Source organism: Oncorhynchus mykiss, chromosome 4 (assembly GCF_013265735.2).
Source record: "Oncorhynchus mykiss isolate Arlee chromosome 4, USDA_OmykA_1.1, whole genome shotgun sequence".
Taxonomy (NCBI): domain Eukaryota; kingdom Metazoa; phylum Chordata; class Actinopteri; order Salmoniformes; family Salmonidae; genus Oncorhynchus; species Oncorhynchus mykiss.
This window is the reverse complement of record NC_048568.1, coordinates 33,469,207-33,491,565: the sequence shown is the minus strand read 5'-3', so window position 1 is coordinate 33,491,565 and position 22,359 is coordinate 33,469,207. Positions and strand designations below refer to the sequence as shown.

At 42.5% G+C, this 22,359-nt stretch overlaps 2 protein-coding genes and 1 pseudogene across 2 annotated transcripts in view; 2 read left to right on the top strand and 1 right to left on the bottom strand.

Moving 5' to 3' along the window:
• The first annotated feature begins 1,762 nt into the window (after nucleotides 1-1,762).
• LOC110522515 (serine/threonine-protein phosphatase PP1-beta catalytic subunit) lies at nucleotides 1,763-14,732 on the top strand. The gene is made up of 8 exons (XM_021600960.2): nucleotides 1,763-1,913; nucleotides 4,652-4,783; nucleotides 5,591-5,821; nucleotides 5,973-6,077; nucleotides 6,163-6,234; nucleotides 6,324-6,475; nucleotides 12,912-13,046; nucleotides 13,136-14,732. Exons 1-8 carry the CDS (start codon nucleotides 1,862-1,864, stop codon nucleotides 13,238-13,240), a joined length of 984 nt encoding a protein of 327 aa, XP_021456635.1. The 5' UTR covers nucleotides 1,763-1,861; the 3' UTR covers nucleotides 13,241-14,732.
• A 1,062-nt stretch (nucleotides 14,733-15,794) lies between these two features.
• Nucleotides 15,795-22,037, bottom strand: LOC110521085 (annotated as a pseudogene).
• A 102-nt stretch (nucleotides 22,038-22,139) lies between these two features.
• The window catches only part of LOC110521084 (dynein heavy chain 8, axonemal), a 58,370-nt gene continuing 58,150 nt past the window's right edge, over nucleotides 22,140-22,359 (top strand). The window contains exon 1 of the mRNA XM_036976478.1: nucleotides 22,140-22,295. Within this exon, the coding sequence (XP_036832373.1) occupies nucleotides 22,140-22,295 (156 nt within the window). The remainder of the gene's footprint in view (nucleotides 22,296-22,359) is intronic.

Sequence of the window (22,359 nt, the reverse complement as noted above, 5' to 3'; positions counted from 1 at the left end):
GTCCATGGAGAATAAGAGCACCTCTTCCCAGCTGCCCACTGCACTGAGGCTAGGAAACACTGTCACCACTGATAAATCTGTGATAATTGAGAATTTCAATAAGCATTTTTCTACGGCTGGCTATGCTTTCCACCTGGCTACCCCTACCCCAGTCAGCAGCTCTGCACCCCCCACAGCAACTTGCCCAAGCCTCCCCCATTTCTCCTTCACCCAAATCCAGATAGCTGATGTTCTGAAAGAGCTGCAAAACCTGGACCCCTACAAATCAGCTGGGCTAGACAATCTGGACCTTCTCCATCTAAAATTATCCGCCGAAATTGTTGCAACCCCTATTACCAGCCTGTTCAACCTCTCTTTCATATCGTTTGAGATCCCTAAAGATTGGAAAGCTGCCGCGGTCATCCCCCTCTTCAAAGGGGGTGACACTCTAGACCCAAACTGTTACAACCCTATATCTATCCTACCCTGCCATTCTAAAGTCTTCGAAAGCCAAGTTAACAAACAGATTACCGACCATTTCGAATCCCACCATACCTTCTCCGCTATGCAATCTGGTTTCCGAGCTGGTCATGGGTGCACCTCAACACGCTCAGATCCTAAACGATATCATAGCCGCCATCGATAAAATACAATACTGTGCAGCCGTATTCATCGACCTGGCCAAGGCTTTTGACTGTCAATCACCACATTCTTTATTGGCAGACTTAACAGCCTTGGTTTCTCAAATGACTGCTTTGCCTGGTTCACCAACTACTTCTCAGATATAGTTCAGTGTGTCAAATTGGAGGGCCTTTTGTCCGGACCTCTGGCAGTCTCTACGGGGGTGCCACAGGGTTCAATTCTTGGGCCAACTCTTTTCTCTGTATACATCAATGATGTCGCTCTTACTGCTGGTGATTCTCTGATCCACCTCTACGCAGACGACACCGTTCTGTATTCTTCTGGCCCTTCTTTGGACACTGTGTTAACTAACCTCCAGACGAGCTTCAAATCCATACAACTCGCTTTCCGTGGCCTCCAACTGCTCTTAAATGCATGCTGTTCAACCGATCGCTGCCCGTTTATCATCACTACTCTGGACGGTTCTGACTTAGAATATGTGGACAACAACAAATACCTAGGTGTCTGATTAGACTGTGAACTCTCCTTCCAGACTCACATTAAGCATCTCCAATCCAATATTAAATCTAGAATCGGCTTCCTATTTCGCAACAAATCATCCTTCCCTCATGCTGCCAAACATACCCTTGTAAAACTGACTATCCTGCCGATTCTTGACTTCGGCGATGTCATTTACAAAATAGCCTCCAACACTCTCCTCAGCAAATTGGATGTAGTCTATCACAGTGCCATCCATTTTCTCACCAAAGCCCCATATACAGTGGGGCAAAAAAAGTATTTAGTCAGCCACCAATTGTGCAAGTTCTCCCACTTAAAAAGATGAGAGAGGCCTGCAATTTTCATCATAGGTACACTTCAACTATGACAGTCAAAGTGAGAAAAAAAATCCAGAAAATCACATTGTAGGATTTTTAATGAATTTATTTGCAAATTATGGTGGAAAATAAGTATAATACTTTTTTGCACCACTGTATATAGACTTTTCTATTGTGCTATTGACTGTACGTTTGTTTATCCCAAATGTAACTCTGTGTTGTTTGTGTCGCATTGCTTTGCTTTATCTTGGCCAGGTCGCAGTTGTAAAAGAGAACTTGTTCTCAACTGGCCAGCTGGTTAAATATAGGTTAAATAAAAAATAAAATAAATAAATAGTTTGTACTGTACAGTAGTAAACCACGACCCCGGGTGGTGAGTAGGAGATAGTTCTCTCTGCGTAGTAGTTTTCAGTTTTTTGAAGAAAATGGCGGAAAGCGAGCTCAACGTTGACAGCATCATCTCCCGATTGCTTGAAGGTATGTATATCATGTTATTTTGCAATTAATCCTGCGGTTATATGGTGGAGACAGTACTTACACGTAACATGATGTCATGTTATTTTCAGGTGTCAAAACACGAATGTAACCTCATATTTGGCATTGGCCAGTTGAGTTTGCGAGATAGCTAGCTAACGTTAGCGCGTCAGAGGAAGGTGGTTCAATAAAGTACAGTGTCTGTGGCTAGCATTAGCTAGGTACCCTATCTAGTTTGAGCTAGCTACAATTTTAACAGCAACTAGCTAGCCACCCTAGCTAGCTGACTAGACATGTCGAAGAGAAAACACATTTATTTTCAAAATGATATGTTTGATTTGTGTTGCGCTGTCATGCAAGCCATTGACAACGTTAACTAGCTTACCAAACTAGCTAGCCAACTAAGTTAGCCAACTAGTTAAATAGATGTTGACCATTTAGCTCAAGTTATGGATGTTGCTGTTTTTTTGTATACATTTTAGTGGCTAGCTACCGACTAACTCGCTAACGTGAGTTTTTACACCTTGATGGGAGAGGGGATTTTGCGAGCAGACCGCTTGGTTTGCCAGCTGAAACCCCCTTGTGGATTGCAATGTAATCGGCGTCCAAAAATGCTGATTACCGATTTGTTATGAACTTGAAATGCCGATTAATCAGTCATCCTCTGGTTGGCATCTAGTTGGCATCGTTCAACCTCTAGTTGGCATTGGTCAACCTCTAGTTGGCATCCGCTAAACCCAGATTTGGCCAATGGACTACAAGATGGTGAAGTGTGATTAATCACTACAGAGAATGTGTTTCCAGATTCCAATGGTGTCAAGCGTTACACCACTCCAGCTGACGTTTTGCATTGTTATCTTAGGCTTGTGTGCGGCTGCTCGGCCATGGAAACCCATTTTATGAAACTCCCGACTAACAGTTGTTGTGCTGATGTTGCTTGGAACACAATAGTGAGTGTTGCAACCAAGGACAAACTATTTTTACGCACTGTGCTTCAGCTCTCGGCAGTCCCGTTCTGTGAGCTTGTGTGGCCTACCAGTTAGTGGCTGATCCGTTGTTGCTTCAAGATGTTTACAATTCACATTAACAGCACTTACAGTTGACCAGTGCTGAACTGACTTGTTAGAAAGGTGGCATCCTATGACAGAGCCACATTGAAAGTCACTGAGCTCTTCAGTACTGGCCATTCTACTGCCAATGTTTGTCTATGGAAATTGCATGGCTGTGTGCTGGATTTTATACCTGTCAACAACGAGTGTGGCTAAAATAGCTGAATCCACTAATTTGAAAGGGTGTCCATATACTACACGGACAAAAGTATATCTATCACTCCAATAGCCCAGCACATTTTACACTGAACAGAAATGTGAAGGCAACATGTAGTGTTGGTCCCATGTTTCATTAGAGAAGTTGATTTCTCTCACATTTTGTGCACAAATTTGTTTACATCCCTGTTAATGAGCATTTCACCTTTGCCAAGATAATCCATCCACCTGACAGGTGTGGCATATCAAGAAGCTAATTAAACAGCATGATCATTGCACAGGTGCACCTTGTGCTGTAAACGATAAAAGACCACTCTAAAATGTGCAGTTTTGTCACACAACACAATGCCAAACACAATGCCACAGATGTCTCAAGTTATGAGAGAGTGTCCAATTGGCATGCTGACTGCAGGAATGTCCACCAGAGCTGTTGCCAGATAATTGAATGCTCATTTCTCTACCATAAGCTGCCTCAACTTCGTTTTAGAGATGGGTTGTCCTGGCTCCCAAGTGGGTGGGCCTATTTCCTTATATGAACTGTAACTCAGTGAAACCGTTGCAATTGTTGCATTTTAACAATTTTGTTCAGTCTAAATATGCTATTGGAACTGACCCTGTATATAGCTTTTTACTTTCTTGTGTTATTTTTATTTATTGTGTTTTTGTCCTACTGTTGTTATTTTGTAGTACTACATTGATTACTGCATTTTTGGGTTTACAGGCATTTCACTGTATTTGTGCACGTGACTTTAACTTGAAACTTACAAAAAATACAGTCAGCCTCATCTGTATTTATTAGCCAAAATAATACATATTATGAATGAATAAAAAGCATTTTACCATCAAATTATACATAACACGCTGTCAAGACACTTTATCCCCACTTGGAACACTGCACACAGCAGCAGTGACAATCACTTGCTGTCTCACTCCTTTCATGTTGCCAGCACATTGCTGAACCCGAAATGGCAAGTCTTAAAAATAAAATAAAAATCCCAACTCAATGTCATCCACGTCCTAGCGGTGACTCCCTAAAAACCATTAGCCAATCGATTACTGTTAATGAAAGTCAAATGGCTGTGACCTGCAATCCTCTGTCATTTGTGAAGTCGAGCAGAAGGCCTTTTCTAAATGTCCATTAGGTATGCGGTAGTCGTCATCCTATTAGAAATCGGTTAGGGCCTTGGAAGTTGTTTTTGTTTCAACAGTGTTATTATTATTATTATTGGTCAAAGTGTAAATCTATGCCATCTGATGATCTGAATGAAATTACATTGAAATTTGAGATTTTGCAACGATATCAAAAGGATTTGGTCCGACTTGTTTCTTCTTTTAGGACTTACACGGTGGTTTCATATTCTGCACTGATTTGAAGGCCATAAAAAAAGAATGTGAAACGAAGTCGGCATGATTACAATGGAGAGCAGGGTCATGACTCATGGTTGTGATGATTGATCGCCCTATCTTTTTGTCAAGTGCGAGGATGCCGTCCAGGGAAGATAGTCCAGATGACGGAGGCGGAGGTGCGGGGGTTGTGCATCAAGTCCCGGGAGATCTTCCTCAGCCAGCCCATCCTACTGGAGCTGGAGGCGCCGCTCAAAATTTGTGGTCAGTCCAATTACTTCTCCCGCTTGCTCTATCTTTACTCTGGAGCTGTCTCTCTCTCTCTTGCTCTGTGTATCTTAGAGCACAAATAGCATATGAGAAATGAGTCATTCCAGGGTTAGAAAAATATAAAAAGCTGACGTAGGCCTAAGGTGAGTGATTTTACATGGCCAAGAAAGCTGTCCAGAAGCCTACCTAAATCAAATTACATTTTATTTGTCATGTGCCGAATATAGCAGGTGTAGACTTCACCATGAAATGCTTACTTACTAGCTCTTTCCCAATGATAGAGTTAAAAATAAGGAAATTAAAACTCATGGAATAAAATACAGAATTATGAAGCTATAAACAGGTACCCATACCTGTCTTCATAGAAATCTTCAGGCAAATAAAACCACAGATGCCTATAAATTAACTTGTGTCCTGGCACTATCCATACCATTCTATACATTTTTATGGTTCTGGCACTATCCTTACCACACACAGTTGTCTTTAAGCCAAAATGTCAGAGAGAAAGGAGAGGATAGAATAACACATTGGAGAGACAAAGGCCTAGCTCAGTAAGTAGAGCAGGAGGATATAAATGCTGTCTCCCTCGAGTGTCTGCGGCTCTGCCGGATGGGGCCATCTCCCTTCCAGCAAGGACACAATCTGGCTCAAGTCTAGTCGCTCACTCTCTTCTCCACTCCTTCCAGGTGTCCAGGGTGCACTTTAAAAAAGAAAGGCAATGTCAATCTCAATGTGACTTGCCTGGTAAAATAAAGGGCACATCAAATAATGGTCGTCTCCCAACCCCTCTGCTCTCTCTAGGTGATATCCATGGCCAGTACACAGACCTGCTGCGGCTCTTTGAGTACGGGGGCTTCCCCCCGGAGGCTAACTACCTGTTCCTGGGGGATTATGTGGACCGAGGCAAGCAGTCCCTGGAAACCATCTGCCTACTGCTGGCCTACAAGATCAAATACCCTGAGAACTTCTTCCTGCTCAGAGGAAACCACGAATGTGCCTCCATCAACCGCATCTACGGTTTCTATGACGAGTGTAAGACCGGAAGCAGTGTCACACACACATACACACACGCTGAATCAGTTATCTTTCTCCGTGAGGATGGTGGATCCATAATAGTATTGCTTTTGTGATCTTTACTAATTCTTAGCATAATTCCATGTCCGTTCTATGTTGTGTTCCTCAGGCAAACGCAGATTCAACATAAAGCTGTGGAAGACCTTCACAGATTGCTTCAACTGTTTGCCCATTGCCGCTATAATCGATGAGAAGATCTTCTGCTGCCATGGAGGTAGTATGCATGGGGGCTTTTCTATCAATTCAATCCCTATTATTATTTTAAATATTATTCATTAACAATCATCCCTTTTCCTCAGGTCTCTCTCCTGATCTGCAGTCCATGGAGCAAATCCGACGCATCATGAGGCCCACTGATGTCCCTGACACAGGTGTGTTAACGTGTGTGTCGGGAGTTACATGTTTTGTGATATATTTGTGACCGGCTCTGACTGTGCTGACCGTGCCTTCTCTGTGCTAGGCCTGCTGTGTGACCTGCTGTGGTCAGATCCAGACAAAGACGTGCAGGGCTGGGGGGAAAACGACCGGGGCGTCTCCTTCACCTTTGGGGCCGACGTGGTCAGCAAGTTCCTCAACCGCCACGACCTGGACCTCATCTGCAGAGCCCACCAGGTAGAGCCTTTATACTGAAACAATGTAGGAGATACTGAGTAGGGCTGTGACGATACCAGTATCGCAACAGGAAGAAGACCTTTAAAACCTGCTGTAAGTAAAACATTGTGTGCTGAAACTTGGAAAATAAATGTGACTGGATGATAGGGCTGCACGATTTAATCAAATTAAAATCGTAAGTGCGATATTGACATGCACTCACTATCCATGTCGCAAGAGGCTGCGATTTTTCACTTTTCTTTGAAACTTCATTAATACAACAAACTACACTATGGTACCTCCTCCAATGAGATGCGCATTCACTCTACATGAACAAAGGATGCTGACCAATCACAAGCGGGCTCTCTCACTCTGCATGGTGTGCACATGCAGGCGATTCACAAGCATCCCTGTTTCAGGCGCGCAGTTAGATGGTGATGAGAAGAGAAAGGGCTTCACCAAAGACCGTACAGTAGGATGTTTAGAAACTCTGTGGCTTGACCTCAGTGTGTCGGAAAAATGAGTCCTGCTAGTGCTAATGAACGTTGATTTGGTGCCAAAGAGCACATCTTCAGTGATTTGGCAGTATTTTAGCGACAGGCAAACCAATGTCAACCAAATGCAAGTGCTGTGCAAAAAGTGCCTCAAAGTTGTGGTGACAGCAAGAGGCAACATGACAAATAGTTCATATAAGGAAATCAGTCAATTGAAATAAATTCATTCGGCCCTAATCTATGGATTTCACATGACTGGGCAGTAGCGCAGCCATGGTTGAGCCTGGAGCCAGGCCGACCCACTGGGGAGCCAGGCCCAGCCAGTCAGAATGAGTTTTTTTGCCACAAAAGGGTTTTATTACAGACATGTGAAGGTCCTGGGCTGACATGGTTACATGTGGTTGGTTGGATGTACTGCCAAATTCTCTAAAACGACGTTGTACATTGTTTATGGTAGATAAATTAACATTAAATTCTCTGGCAACAGCGCTGATGGACATTCCTGCAGTCAGCATGCCAATTGCAATATCCCTCAACTTGAGACATCTGTGGCATTGTATTGTGACAACTGCACATTTTAGTGGCCTTTAATTGTCCCCAGCACAAGGTGCACCTGTGCAATGTTCATGCTGTTTAATCAGCTTCTTGATATGCCACACCTGTCAAGTGGATAGATTATCTTGACAAAGGATAAAATGATCATTAACAGTGATGTAAACACATTTGTGCACAACACCTTTAAGCTTTTTGTGCTTATGGAACATTTCTGGGCTCATATTTCAGCTCATGAAACATGGGACTAGCACTTTACATGTTGCGTTTATATTTTTGTTCAGGGTACATAATTACTCAATCATAAGCTTCCTATTCTATCTGCAGCCTATGGCTGCCTGAATAAATAACTAACTTAGCTTATTTAATTACTCATAATGGTAATATACTATATATACACACTTACTTTAGTGTGTGTATATAGATGCATACAAAAGTATGCGGATTCGGCTATTTCAGCCACACCTGCTGCTGACAGGTGTATAAAATCCAGCACACCGCCATGCAATCTCCATAGACAAACATTGGCAGTTGAATGGCCTTACTGAAGAGCTCAGTGAGTTTCAACTTGGCACCGTCATAGGTCAGTCAGTTCTAGAGCTGCCCCGGTTAACTGTAAGCAATGTTATTGTGAAGTGGAAACATCTAGGAGCAACAACAGCTCAGCCGCGAAATGGTAGGCCCCACAAGCTCACAGTTGCAACGCTCACTACCGAGTAGGGTTGCACATTTTGGGGAATATATAGAGGTGGAAACTTTCCGTGGGAATATATGTGAATTAATGAAAATATGCAAATTAATATTAATACCATTTAAATGTAGTTGTTTTTTGCATTGGATATATTTACCATATCATATGTAAACCTTTTACCTTATCATAAGTAGACATAATTGCAAATGATTAAATCCTTCCATTAGAAAATAAATAAATAAATACATAATCATCTCCAGCTTCAGTGATTTTTGCAGTTCGTTCCAGTCAGTGGCAGCAGAGAACTGGAAGGAAAGGCGACCAAAGGGGGAATTGGCTTTGGGGGTGACCAGTGAGCTATACCTGCTGGAGCGTGTGCTACGAGTGGGTGCTGCTTTGGTGACCAGCGAGCTGAGATAGGGCGGGGCTTTACCTAGCAGAGACTTGTAGATAACCTGTAGCCAGTGGGTTTGGCGACGAGTATGAAGCGAGGGCCAACCAACGAGAGCGTACAGGTTGCAGTGGTGGGTAGTATGGTGACAAAACGGATGGCACTGTGATAGACCACATCCAGTTTGCTGAGTAGAGTGTTGGAGGCTATTTTGTAAATGACTTCGCCGAAGTTAAGGATCGGTAGGATGGTCAGTTTTACGAGGGTATGTTTGGCAGCATGAGTGAAGAATGCTTTGTTGCGAAATAGGAAGCCAATTCTAGATTACATTTTTGATTGGAGATGCTTAATGTGAGTCTGGAAGGAGAGTTTACAGTCTAGCCAGACACCTAGGTATTTGTAGTTATCCACGTATTCTAAGTCGGAGCCGTCCAAAGTAGTAATGCTGGATGGGCGGGCAGGTGCGGGCAATGATCGGTTGAATAGCATGCATTTAGTTTTACTTGCATTTAATCAAAACTTACCAGAAAGCATGTACAGTCGTGGCCAAAGGTTTTGAGAATGACACAAATATTAATTTCCACAAAGTTTGCTGCTTTAGTGTCTTTAAATATTTTTGTCAGATGTTACTATGGAATACTGAAGTATAATTACAAGCAAAGGCTTTTATTGACAATTACATGAAGTTGATGCAAAGAGGCAATATTTTCAGTGTTGACCCATCTTTTTCAAGACCTCTGCAATCCGCCCTGACATGCTGTCAATTAACTTCTGGGCCACATCCTGACTGATGGCAGCCCATTCTTGCATAATCAATGCTTGGAGTTTGTCAGAATTTGTGGGGTTTTGTTTGTCCACCCACCTCTTGAGGATTGACCACAAGTTCTCAATGGGATTAAGGTCTGGGGTGTTTCCTTGCCATGGACCCAAAATATCGATGTTTTGTTCCCCAAGCCACTTGGTTATCACTTTTGCCTTATGGCAAGGTGCTCCATCATGCTGGAAAAGGCATTGTTCGTCACCAAACTGTTCCTGGATGGTTGGGAGAAGTTTCTCTCAGAGGATGTGTTGGTACCGTTCTTTATTCATGGCTGTGTTCTTAGGCAAAATTGTGAGTGAGCCCACTCCCTTGGCTGAGAAGCAACCCCACACATGAATGGTCTCAGGATGCTTTACTGTTGGCATGACACAGGACTGATGGTACTGCTCACCTTGTTTTCTCCGGACAAGCTTTTTTCTGGATGCCCCAAACAATCTGAAAGGGATTCATTAGAGAAAACGACTTCACCCCAGTCCTCAGCAGTCCAATCCCTGTACCCTTTGCAGAATATTAGTCTGTCCCTGATGTATTTCCTGGAGAGAAGTGGCTTCTTTGCTGCCCTTCTTGGCACCAGGCCATCCTCCAAGTCTTCGCCTCAATGTGCGTGCAGATGCACTCACACCTGCCTGCTGCCATTCCTGAGCAAGCTCTGTAATGGTGGTGCCCCGATCCTGCAGCTGAATCAACTTTGGGATACGGTCCTGACGCTTGCTGGAGTTTCTTGGGCGCCCTGAAGCCTTCTTCATAACAATTGAACCGCTCTCCTTGAAGTTCTTGATGATCCTATAACTGGTTGATTTAGGTGCAATCTTACTGGCAGAGATATCCTTGCTTGTGAAGCCCTTTTTGTGCAAAGCAATGATGACGGCACATTTCCATGGTTGACAGAGGAAGGACAATGATTCCAAGCACCACCCTCTTTTGAAGCTTCCAGTCTGTTATTTGAACTCAATCAGCATGACAGAGTGATCTCCAGCCTTGTCCTCGTTAACAAGAGAATCACTGACATGATGTCAGCTGGTCTTTTTGTGGCAGGGCTGAAATGCAGTGGAAATGTTTTTTGGGGATTCAGTTCATTTGCATGGCAAAGAGGGACTTTGCAATTAATTGCAATTCATCTGATCACTCTTCATAACATTCTGGAGTTTATGCAGATTGCCACCATTCAAACTGAGGCAGCAGACTTTGAAAATTAATATTTGTGTTTTTCTCAACTTTTGGCCACGACTGTACTCTTTGGCTCAGTGTAGTAGTGTGGGCTCAGTAGCATCTCATTCGTGTGCAAGATCTTGAATCAGCTGTATGTGTGATGGACGAATGTACTGCACATGTAATGGACGAATGCACTATGCATGAAGAGGGTTGCAATTCCATTGAATTGAGGTTAGTTTAACCAAAATATGCCACAAGACCTAGAATTTCCTTATGTGTATCCCACAAAAAAGGTTCACTGTTAAGTTATAACGTTTGATTTTAAACAAAATTCCCCAAATTCCCGGGCTTAACTTCCCATGGAAAATATCCGGAAAAATTCTTGAAATTTACCGGAAAGTTTCCGACCCTTTGCAACCCTAACTACCGAGTTGCTTCCAGAGGCAGTTTGGAACGTCAGCACAATAACTGATCGTCGGGAGCTTCACGAAGTGGGTTTACATGGTCGAGCAGCTGCACACAAGTTAAGATCACCATGCACAATGTCAAGCGTTGGCTGGAGTGGTGTAAAGCTCACTGCCATTGGACTCTGGAGCAGTGATGAATTCATCTGGCTGTCCGCTGGACAAATCTGGGTTTGTCGGGAGAACGCTACCTGCCCGAATGCATAGTGCAAAGTTTGATCTGGGATTGTTTGTCATGGTTCGGGCTAGGACCCTTACTTCCAATTAAGGCAATTCTTAACGCTACAGCATACAATGACATTCTAGATGATTCTGTGCTTCCAACTATGTGGCAACAGTTTGGGAAAGGCCCTTTCCTGTTTCAGCATGACAATGCCCCCGTGCACAAAACATGGTCCATATAGAAATGGGTTGTTGAGATCAGTGTGGAAGAACTTCACTGGCCTGTACAGAGCCCTGACCTCAACTCCATCGACACCTTTAGGATGAATTGGACCGCCTACTGCAAGCCAGGCCTAATTGCCCAACATCAGTGCCTGACCTCACTAATGCTCTTGTGGCTGAATGAAAGCAAGTTCTAACATCTAGTGGAAAGCCTTCCCAGTAGAGTGGAGGCTGTTATAACAGCAAAGGGGGGGACCAACTCCATATTAATGCCCATGATTTTGGAATGAGATATTTGACGAGCAGGTATCCACATACTTTTGGTAGTATAGAAAATAGGGGCTCAATGTTAGTCATGAATTAATAAGTGCTGCACTTATAGTACACTATTGGTCATGTTCATGTGTTTGTTAATATGTAGGTGAAATAATCCTGTCTCATATGTTCAACAATTTTTTGGGGGATTTGGTTTTGTATTCAGTTAGCACAGAATGTATTCATATGATATAAATATATAAGTGATCTTCTCTACCTGGACACTTGTTTTAACCATGTCTTATGAAATTAGCAAGTGTTTGAAAATCACAATTGCAATATCTGGCCCCAAAAATCGTAATTTGTTATTTTGTGCAACCCTACTGGATGACAACATAATGGTGTTTGTTTCCAACATTTGGGCTGTTTTCCTAAAGAAGTTGAATTTGTTTTGTGTGTTTCTTTGCAACGATACTAACAAGTATCGATACTGTTATTGTCCCGGACCTAATACTGAGGGCTATTGGTTCGTTAGGATGTATGAGATACTGAGGGCTATTGGTTCGTTAGGATGTATGAGATACTGAGGGCTATTGGTTCGTTAGGATGTATGAGATACTGAGGGCTATTGGTTCGTTAGGATGTATGAGATACTGAGCGCTATTGGTTCGTTAGGATGTATGATACTGAGGGCTATTGGTTCGTTAGCAGTGGTGGTAAAAGTAAAGCTACCTTAATAGAGAGTGACTCAAGTAAGTCACCCAGTAAAATACTGAAGTCAGTCTAAAAGTATTTGGTTGTAAATATACTTTTTAACTATCAAAAGTGTAAATATTGTCTAATTCCTTTATATTAAGCAAACCAGATGGCATAATTTCCTTCATTTACGGATAGCAAGGGTCACGCTCCAACACTGTCAGAATTTACAAACAAAGCATGTGTTTAGTGAGTCCGCCAGATCAGAGGCAGTAGGGATGTTCTCTTTAAGTGTGTAAATTCGACTTTTCTATTACTGCTAATCATTCAAAATGTAAGGAGTACTTTTTGGATGTCGTGGAAAATGTATGGAGATTAACTTAATCATTTTCTTTAGGAATGTAGTCAAGTTGTAAAAAATACCCTAGACTAAAGTAGTACTTTTAAAGTATTTTTACACCACTGTTCATTAGGATGCATGAGATACTGAGGGCTATGTTCATTAGGATGAACCTCTAAAGGATGTTCGTTAACTTAAGTGTTGTTCTGTACCTGAAGGTTGTTGAGGACGGCTATGAGTTCTTTGCCAAACGGCAGCTGGTGACGCTGTTCTCAGCTCCCAACTACTGCGGGGAGTTTGACAACGCTGGGGGCATGATGAGCGTGGATGAGTCCCTCATGTGTTCCTTTCAGGTGAGAACAAACACGCACGCACACACTCACTCACTGTGGATGAGTCTCCCAGTGCTGTTAACACTAAGTATTAATACATTCTCTCTCAGATTTTGAAGCCGTCAGAGAAAAAAGCTAAGTACCAATATGGGGGAGTGAACACGGGACGCCCTGTAACCCCGCCTCGTACTGCCCAAGCCCCAAAGAAGAGGTGAGCGCCTGGCCCCCATCTCGCCTCCTCCTTGCACCATTTCCTCTATTGCCCCCTGCAACGTCCTGTCCCCTCCCTCCCATCTATGGGAAGCGCTCTAGCCCCCCTGACGCCCACTCACCTATTTCATGTGTAAAATATTAAATCTTTGCTGTGAACGTATTTTTTTTCTTTGCTTGTTTGTTGGTATTTTTATTAATAGTGACATGTGGTTTTTCAATGCTATGAAATGGGTTGCTAAGGTGCAGCAATACGATACACACCTTTTGTGGAAAGGGGCAATGCATTCTGAAGGGACGCTTTTCTGCCTTCAGGTATAGAAAAAAGTATTGAATAATATGAGTGTGTGCGTGCGCGAGTGAGTTGGGTTCTTTACCCCAGCCTTGACTCTTCAAGACCAATAACGTGAGTGATCCTCTCCACCCAGTCTCACAATTTACCCTGCTAATGTGTAACCTTCTCACAATATTACTAATAACATTGGCTGTTTTGGCTACAGTAACTGAGTGGAATGGTTTAGCCTCTTGAGTTTGGAGCAAGTCATTTTCACCCCGTTGGACTCATTTCTCTCTTTATGGAGACACTAATGAACTATTAACAACTTTGAAAGTACTTGTACAAATGCATATTATCAAAACCATACAAAATGACAGTATATACACACTGGGCATGTATTGTATACACATTCTGTACATTTAACTGTGTATAAATGTTAACAGTTAACAACTAGTACAGTTAAGGTCATGTGTCCTCAACTCAAAGGGTTCACAACAAATGGGTGTTTAAAATGCCTGTTGGTTTTGAATCAATCTTGTCCATCACACCAGCCCTCTCCTCGTATCCACCGAACCTGCTTCAATTGCTGAAGACTGTTTATGGACATTGCTTTAACTGTGTGCCTGTATAGATGGGGGTGGCTTGGAAAGTTAAGGCAAGAGTCAAAGGCACCGGATTTCTATTGGTGTTGAATATTATTTCTCAAACACGGCCAGTTGGTCACACTAGACGATTACAAGTTTTTAACTTTACACAAGCTGTTTTCAGCATTCCCCATTGCCCCTGCAGTTCTTGTAAACATGGCATATTACATCACACGGGGGTCAAGCACATGCTTACCAAGCTCGGGGTGAGGCCGAGATGGCACTTTGTAGCTGGATCACTTACTTAGACATTGCTACCCCTTAGTGGTAGATCTTAGGACAGCCGAAAGAGGCTGACGATGTCAACGACCAGCAAGGCATCAGAACGTGAATAGTGAATACAGTATGTGTACCTTTTCAAGAGGAGATGATTCCAATATCTGGTTCAGAATTGTCATCCAACTAATGAGCTTACTAAGGAATATTCAAATAATATTTTAGGTTTTTGAAGTTGGCTATATCTCGCCCTTTGCCTTGTTCTGATCTAAGTTGGAAACTCAGTGTTTTAAACAGTTTTGAGATTTGTAAAATTTTCGTTTCACTCTTTGAATGGAATAAATGGAACAGTGCTGTTGACCCTGCCTCTCGTGTCTGTCATTATTCTTTGGGCTGCCTTAAAACGCAGCTACTCAATGTGGGAGCAGTGTTGGAGGGCCTAGTGTTGTTCCACTGTCCATCAAAGGTAATAATTACATATCTGTCAACCAATTGTAAATGTAGATCAGCAGTTTTATCAAATCATTTGGACATGCGTTTCATATGTTTTGAAGGCACCCTTGGCCTACTATGTCAGTTTCATGATTATTGTGCCATTCATTTGGGTAATGAATCAGTCTGGGCTGTTTAGAAATATTTTGTACAAATGTGATTCTTTACCAGAAGTGTCAAACATGGCATGATTTTTGTAGCCCAAAAGTATCTATACAGTAAAACATTTTTTTTTACACTTATGACCTCAGATGTAATGTCCCCTGTTCAGGGGACCAGCGTGGTTCTGTTACCGGGTTCCGACTGACATTTTCATTTATGTGGACGCCGTAGATCTAAATGGCTTGCATTGAGCAATAGCCCTGCTTCCCAAAGACAGTGGTATATTTTCTGAGCCTGTGTAAAGTAGAATGTGAAATCTGAAACCACTTGGTGCTGGGATGTTCCTCCTACCATTTAATTCCCTCTGACTGTTCAACTCCTGGCTGAACCCTAATTCACAGCCACAAGCCTGCAATCCTTAGATAACGTAGCATGAGTGGTTTTATCACTATAGCACAGATTGATTTATAGCCATTAAAATAATACTTTGAATTTAAACAAAAGTCAGACTGACAAGATTAAGGTGAGTTCCAAACGCGTTAAGGAAGCCAAGCTAGTGCTCAGACGTTCACAGCGATCAGGTCAGACGCTTTAATCGAGACCTTTAGAATGTGTATATTTTCTAACATTAAACATACTATAAGATTTCACTTTTGTTGGCCATTTTGTGGTTATACTATATTTAGAAAGCATGTCATTTCAATCCTTGTTCATAGTTTTGAATTGGAAATACCACATTTTATTTGTTCTGCTTGTGTCAAGTGACTACACTTCATAACAATTTTTACCAGAAAGGTGAGATTTGAACCTTTCTTGAAGTATGCCGCATTACTAGTTGTTTGTCTCAAGATTAGTTACTTTGGGGTACAACAGATTATTTTATACAAGTAATTATGGAAATTAAAACATTCCATTTATGACTAGGTGCTAGAAATGTTTTAATTTGGCAGTGTTTTTGGACAATAAGAGTTGTAAAATTATATTTATCAATCAGGGCCTGCAGGACTGACTGGGGCACTTGTTGGTGCTGGTGTAGTACTGGAGGTTGCGTAGTGTGGCCAGCACCCCAGCAGAATTAATGTGCTTAACATTAGCATCGTAACACAACGCACTGCCATGCATGTCTGTCAGCTTACCTGCAGAGGGATGGACAAGAAAGAAAAACAGCAGACACTTATTTTTTCATTACTCATTAGAGGTACTTTCAGTATGATCAAGAGGATGTTGCTTACCTCCTAATGCATGCAGGATGGCTTCAGGGGCACAAGTGCCCCACTTTTTAGTTCCTAGACTGGCAAAGACACAGGCTGAGGCCTTCCCCTCCACAAGCTTAACAATCTACACAAAGAAAGGGTTCAGAGAAATAAGACATTTTATTGATATCTATGTACCCCCACCATACCTTCTCATTTCACTTTATTTCATGCTCCGCCAACTTATCACATCATGAGGTACCATGGCATCCACGGTGTCTGTGACAAGTTTGTTGCTCTGGGAACGGGTCATGGTGACTATGCGGCGGCCATCCGGAACCTCCTGTAGCTCGAACCCAAAGGCGCCCAGTCCTGGCATTCCCCACATGTCTGCTGTCTCCGTCCCCAACTGTGGATACAAAACACAGGGCATTACACACTCACGGACCAAGGTCGTGTTCAATTGGGCACAATGTAGCAAAATGTTTTGCAACTGAAAATGAAGAATTTGTTAGCTCCCTATTTCTAAAATCTTTTCTCCCTACTCAACGTGCCCTGATAGGTGAGAGGGTATAAGGCAAAAATATTATTTGTCGATCACTTGTTGGTACCTGGTAATTGAAGAAGGGCTGGTTGATGACCCCGGCAATGGCCTTCCCTCCATATGAAATGCCGATCAGTACAGTGTCACCATACGGAGAGTCGTGCTGAGAAGCTGGGCGTCCGACCCCGTATGACACATCTGGACCTGATGTGGCAGGTAAAGACACTTGGCCGACTGCTCAGCAGGGATAACAGGAGAGAGAGTGAAAAAGGGAATCAGCACTGATGATTAGGAGATAACTGAATTAAATGTTCCCCAGGTTTTTGTCAAAGAGGACAATGCATAGGTCTAAGAGGAAGTGTAAGAGAAGAGTGACACTGAAATACCTGGTAGTAATCGAGGGTGTGTGTTGGAAGCCTGTAATGAGTGATCTAAACAAAAGACTGGCAAAATAACAACGCCGTAGTAAGCTTACCTTCAGTGTATTCTTTAGTGCCATCAAGGGGGTCGACCCACACAACCAGCTAAAATTCAGACACCGGGACATTCAAACACAGAAACACAGCTGGAATGAGAAGTCAGTACCCAGAAAATGATCCAAATCAGTACAGTAGGTTTCAGTTTCAGCTCTGAAGTCCCTGCGTCTCACCTCCTCTTTCAGGGCACTGTATTCCAATGGACAGGACTTGTAGGATTTCTTCAGACTGACTGCTCTCAATCAGGTCTTCTTTGACAGCCTCCTCTGGCAGATCCTGATGTGAGAGATGTTCACTGTTAAGACAGGGATGTTGTGCAACATGTGTTGTGTACTCTAATCTTTACATCAAAATGAATTGGTCAGTAACATTAGGACAGATCCTATTCATGCAAGTTGCATGGATTTACATTAAGGTCTGAAAATACTTGCCAATCGGACAAGTCAGCTGTATTTTTTTAGGTTGCCCAAAGATTAGTCACTTTCCTGAAAATGTAAAATAACATTTGTTTACATGCAAAACTGCAGGGAGGGCACTTAAACAACAGGGAGGAAGCAGAAAAATCTGTTCTACTGGCCTGCTACATCGGACGCATAACTTTTGCAGAGTGTGAGACACTCCAATTAATTTCAGAGAAAACTGGCGTAAGCATGCCAGCTCATTGAAAGGCTTGCGCTGCTCCAGTGTAAAAGTAAGTTCTGGTTCTATTTTCAAGAATTCTAAGCGCAGCTCACGCCTGAGAGCAATCTGACATAGCGGCTAGCGCTCTGCTCCCACTGACTAAAAGTTACACTTCCAGTGTGGCCCCAATGTTAGAAAAATATATATAATAACCTATCTAAATGGGGCAACCACAATTTACCCAGCTGCCATAAATTGTCCATCTTTCACTTAAACAATAGGGATGAACCAAAAAGATCCGTTTTAGGCTTCCTGGAAAACTTTGCAGTTTTGTTGTTTAAAAAAAAAAAAAATCACCTTGGGCAACCTCAACTTGCCCGACTGCTGAGTTCACTTGCCACAGACAATAGTGCAACCCTTAAGCGCAATACCTGATGTTATACACACCCACCTCCTCTCCGATGATGGTGATTTTGGGGAAGCTTTTGGATAGGGGGGCACATATGCTCTGCTGGACCAGCCTGTCTGCCAGTGTCTGTAGATCGTTAGCCCCCGTCTGTCCACATAAGAGAGAGTGAGACATCATTTATAAACAACATTCAGCCTCCATCTCACTGTCTATCAATCTCCATCAATTCAGCACTTTGCCCCACTCTACGTTCAGTAAGTCCAACTTTTTCCACGATCCCTCCGTATGATAGCTCCTGCCTTCTCTGCCACTGCGTAAGCCGAAGCCACCAAACGCATCACCACTGCTGGATTTCCCGACATTGCTGATGGAAGGAGAGATACAAAAGTGTACAGCTCAGAGAAAAGAATATATACACTATGTACCCTCAAGGCATATAGACCTATATGATCACTCACGTTAGTCAACTGAATGAATCAACACACCCTCTACCTGTAGGAGAATGGACAGTATTTGTGCTGTCAGCATCACTTGGGCTAAAGCACACCTTTAAGCACTTATAGACTATCTGTCTGTCTGTCCACACACACACACACACACACACACACACACACACACACACACACACACACACACACACACACACACACACACACACACTTAAGTAGCTACAGCAGGCATCCCTGATCCTGGAGTGCCGCATGCACTTCATGTTTTTAATTTAACCGTCCTGGAAGACCAGGTGTTTTGAATTTAGGCAACCATTGAACTGATCAATTAGCTCAGTTGGTCAGGTGTGGTGCCTAGTTGGAACAAAATCCTGCAGTATCGTCCGCACTCCAGGAACAGAGTTGCCTACCCCTGAGCTACAGTAACAAGCATAAGGCTCATTTATTGAAACTGAGTATATGTCCATGATTCCACAGAGTACCCAACTGCCAAAGGTTACTAGCTAGTTGTGTGTGTATTATAGTGCTACTGCTTGAAACCTGCTGATATTTTGAAGCAAATCAGTCTATTCTCTAACTTCTATTCCCCATCCATTAGACAACTAGCTAGCTAACAAGTGTCACAAGTCTGCAGTGCTGGTTAGCTAGCTAGCTAGCTAATCGTATCTAGTTCATATCGAAAGCAATCTCCATTGAGCTAATAATAACATAACAGCATTGAAGACACTATTTTCCCTGAAGATTACCAATGCACTTATAGCTACCACGATAGCTAGCTAACGTTATCTCCATGAAAGAAGAGAATGGTACTTACTAGTGTCTACTGTAGATGTTAGTGCTCAGGACTGGTCGTAAATGTATATCCTGGAATACCAGGAAATGTTAAGCAATCTCAGCAGTAGCAAGAAATTATGGGTCCAAGTGCCTGACGGATTCATGCTCGAGCCGGTTGTATCATGCATGTTCGATCGCGAGCCTTAGGCTGTAGCTCGAGAGAGTGGCAGTTGGATTTTGAAAATTTGTTCTGAAATAATGGAGTCAAACTGCTGAAACGGGCTAAACGGTAATTATGATATTTTAATGTATTTTAGTTTGAATATTAAAACAACAGCCAGTAAATTAGATGAGACAATGTTTATGTACCTTTTATTTAACAAGTTCAACTGGCCAAACATAATGTTACATACCGGTGTTAATGGTGCAACCTGATCGTTATGCTAACGTTAACAAACGTTGGCTAGCTAATGTATTGTTGGTAATTGTCATACGCATTACCTAGCTAACGTTAGATACCTTTATCTAGCTAACATTACATAGATAACGTTAATGTTAGTTTCATGTTTTTAAGTATGTTGTTGTTGTAGCGCGGACAGTAGCTTAACATTAGTAATTTCATGGAAAATGTTTTTATACATTTTAAAAATTTTAATTTGTATGTTTTGCTCACATAATATACAGTGCATTCGGAAAGTATTCAGACCCTTTGGCTTTTTCCACATGTTGTTATGTTACAGCCTTATTCTAAAATGGATTAAATACAAAAAATCCTCATAAATCTACACAAAATACTCCATAATGATGAAGCAAAAACAGGCTTTTAGAAATGTTTGTAAATGTATTAAACATAAAAACAGAAATACCTTATTAACGTAAGTATTCAGACCCTTTGCTATGAGACTCGAATTTGAGCTCAGGTGCATCCTGTTTCCATTGATCATCCTTGAGATGTTTCTACAACTTGATTGGAGTCCACCTGTGGTAAATTCAATTGATTGGACATGATTTGGAAAGGCACACACATGTCTATGTAATGCCCCACAGTTGACAGCGCATGTCAGAGCAAAAACCAAGACATGAGGTCAAAGGGATTTTATGTAGAGCTCCGAGACAGGATTGTGTCGAGGCACAGATCTGGGGAAGCGTACCAAAAAATGTCTGCAGCATTGAAGGTCCCCAAGAACATAGTTGCCTCCATCATTCTTAAATGGAAGAAGTTTGGAACCACCAAGACTCTTCCTTGAGCTGGCCGCCCAACCAAACTGAACATTCAGGGGAGAAGGTCCTTGGTCAGGAAGGTGACTAAGAATCCGATTGTCACTCTGACAGAGCCCCAGAGTTTCTCTGTGGAGATGGGAGAACCTTCCAGTAGGACAACCATCTCTGCATCACTCCAACAATCAGGCCTTTTGGTAGAGTGGCCAGACGGAAGCCACTCCTCAGTAAAAGGCACATGACAGCCCGCTTGGAGTTTGCCAAAAGGTCCCTAAAGACTCTCAGACCATGAGAAACAAGATTCTCTGGTCTGATAAAACCAAGATTGAACTCTTTGGCCTAAATGCCAAGTCTCACGTCTGGAGGAAACCTGGCAACATCCCTACAGTGAAGCATGGTGGTGGCAGCATCATTCTGTGGGGATGTTTTTCAGCGGCAGGGCCTGGAAGACTAGTCAGGATCGAGGGAAAGATGAACGGAGCAAACTACAGAGAGATCCTTGATGAAAACCTGATCCAGAGCGCTCAGGACCTCAGACTGGAGCAAAGGTTCACCTTCCAACAGGACGACAACCCTAAGCACACAGCCAAGACAACGCAGGAGTGGCTTCGGGGACAAGTCTCTGAATGTCCTTGAGTAGCCCAGCCAGAGTCTGGACTTGAACCCGATCTAACATCTCTGGAGAGACCTGAAAATAGCTGTGCAGCGACGCTCCCCATCCAACCTGACAGAGCTTGAGAGGATCTACAGAGAAGAATGGGAGAAACTCCCCAAATACAGGTGTACCAAGCTTATAGTTTCATACCCAAGAAGACTCGAGGCTGTAATCGCTGCCAAAGGTGCTTCAACAAACTACTGAGTAAAGGGTCTGAATACTTATGTAAATGTGATATTTCAGTTAATTTTGTATACATTTGCAGACATTTAAAAAATATCTTTGTCGTTATGGAGTATTGTGAAAAAAAAATGATTTAATAAATTTTAGAATAAGGCTGTAATGTAACAAAATGTGGAAAAAGTCAAGGGGTCTGAATACTTTCCGAATGCAGTGTAATTTTAAAGTATGCATTAAGGTTTCTGTAATAGAATAAATGTGACAAAAATAAATGTAGACATTAATCAATTAATTTCTATAACGTCCAAAAATATTTTTTACATTTGTGGGGAGTGCCAAGATGGAGACATGGTGGCTACATCACAGCGCCCCCTATTTGTGATCTAGTGTATATTTAAATCATTGACACTAACATTACCAGTGACCCCTATCATTCAATAAAGCTAGTTAAATTAACGTTATTATTACCAACAATCTAAAGGTAGTCCTCAAGTGCAGGGATGGGATTTTTCCTGATTAATCTGGAATTTCTTATTTTCTGACATTTATCATCCCTTCAAATAAAGCAACAGACCTATCTTCTAGCCAAAATCCCGATTTTGTTGATTGACTATGTTTTCCTGACTCCTGAATCACATCCTTGCAGATGAAAAGATGAGTGGAACCAGTCACCCAGATAGCACAGGTGACCCTAGCCCCATGGCTGACAACGTGCCCACAGATCGAGGTGCTGTAGGCCGGCGGGGCAGCAAGTTCCATCGATCTGGTAGTTGTGTCCAGGCTGTGCAGGAGACCATGAAGGAGAAGCAGGTCTGTTGGATGAATAGTCATGGAGGAATTTGAGTTGAGAACAAGAAGTGATGAGAACTTGCTC

What these genes read in the sequence shown, in the direction of transcription:
- LOC110522515 (XM_021600960.2), top strand. Translation starts at nt 1,862, where the DNA reads ATGGCGGAAAGCGAGCTCAACGTTGACAGCATCATCTCCCGATTGCTT. An exon ending in CATCTCCCGATTGCTTGAAG is followed by an intron (nt 1,914 to 4,651) that starts GTATGTATATCA and finishes CTTTTTGTCAAG; the next exon opens with TGCGAGGATGCCGTCCAGGG. An exon ending in CTACGGTTTCTATGACGAGT is followed by an intron (nt 5,822 to 5,972) that starts GTAAGACCGGAA and finishes TGTGTTCCTCAG; the next exon opens with GCAAACGCAGATTCAACATA.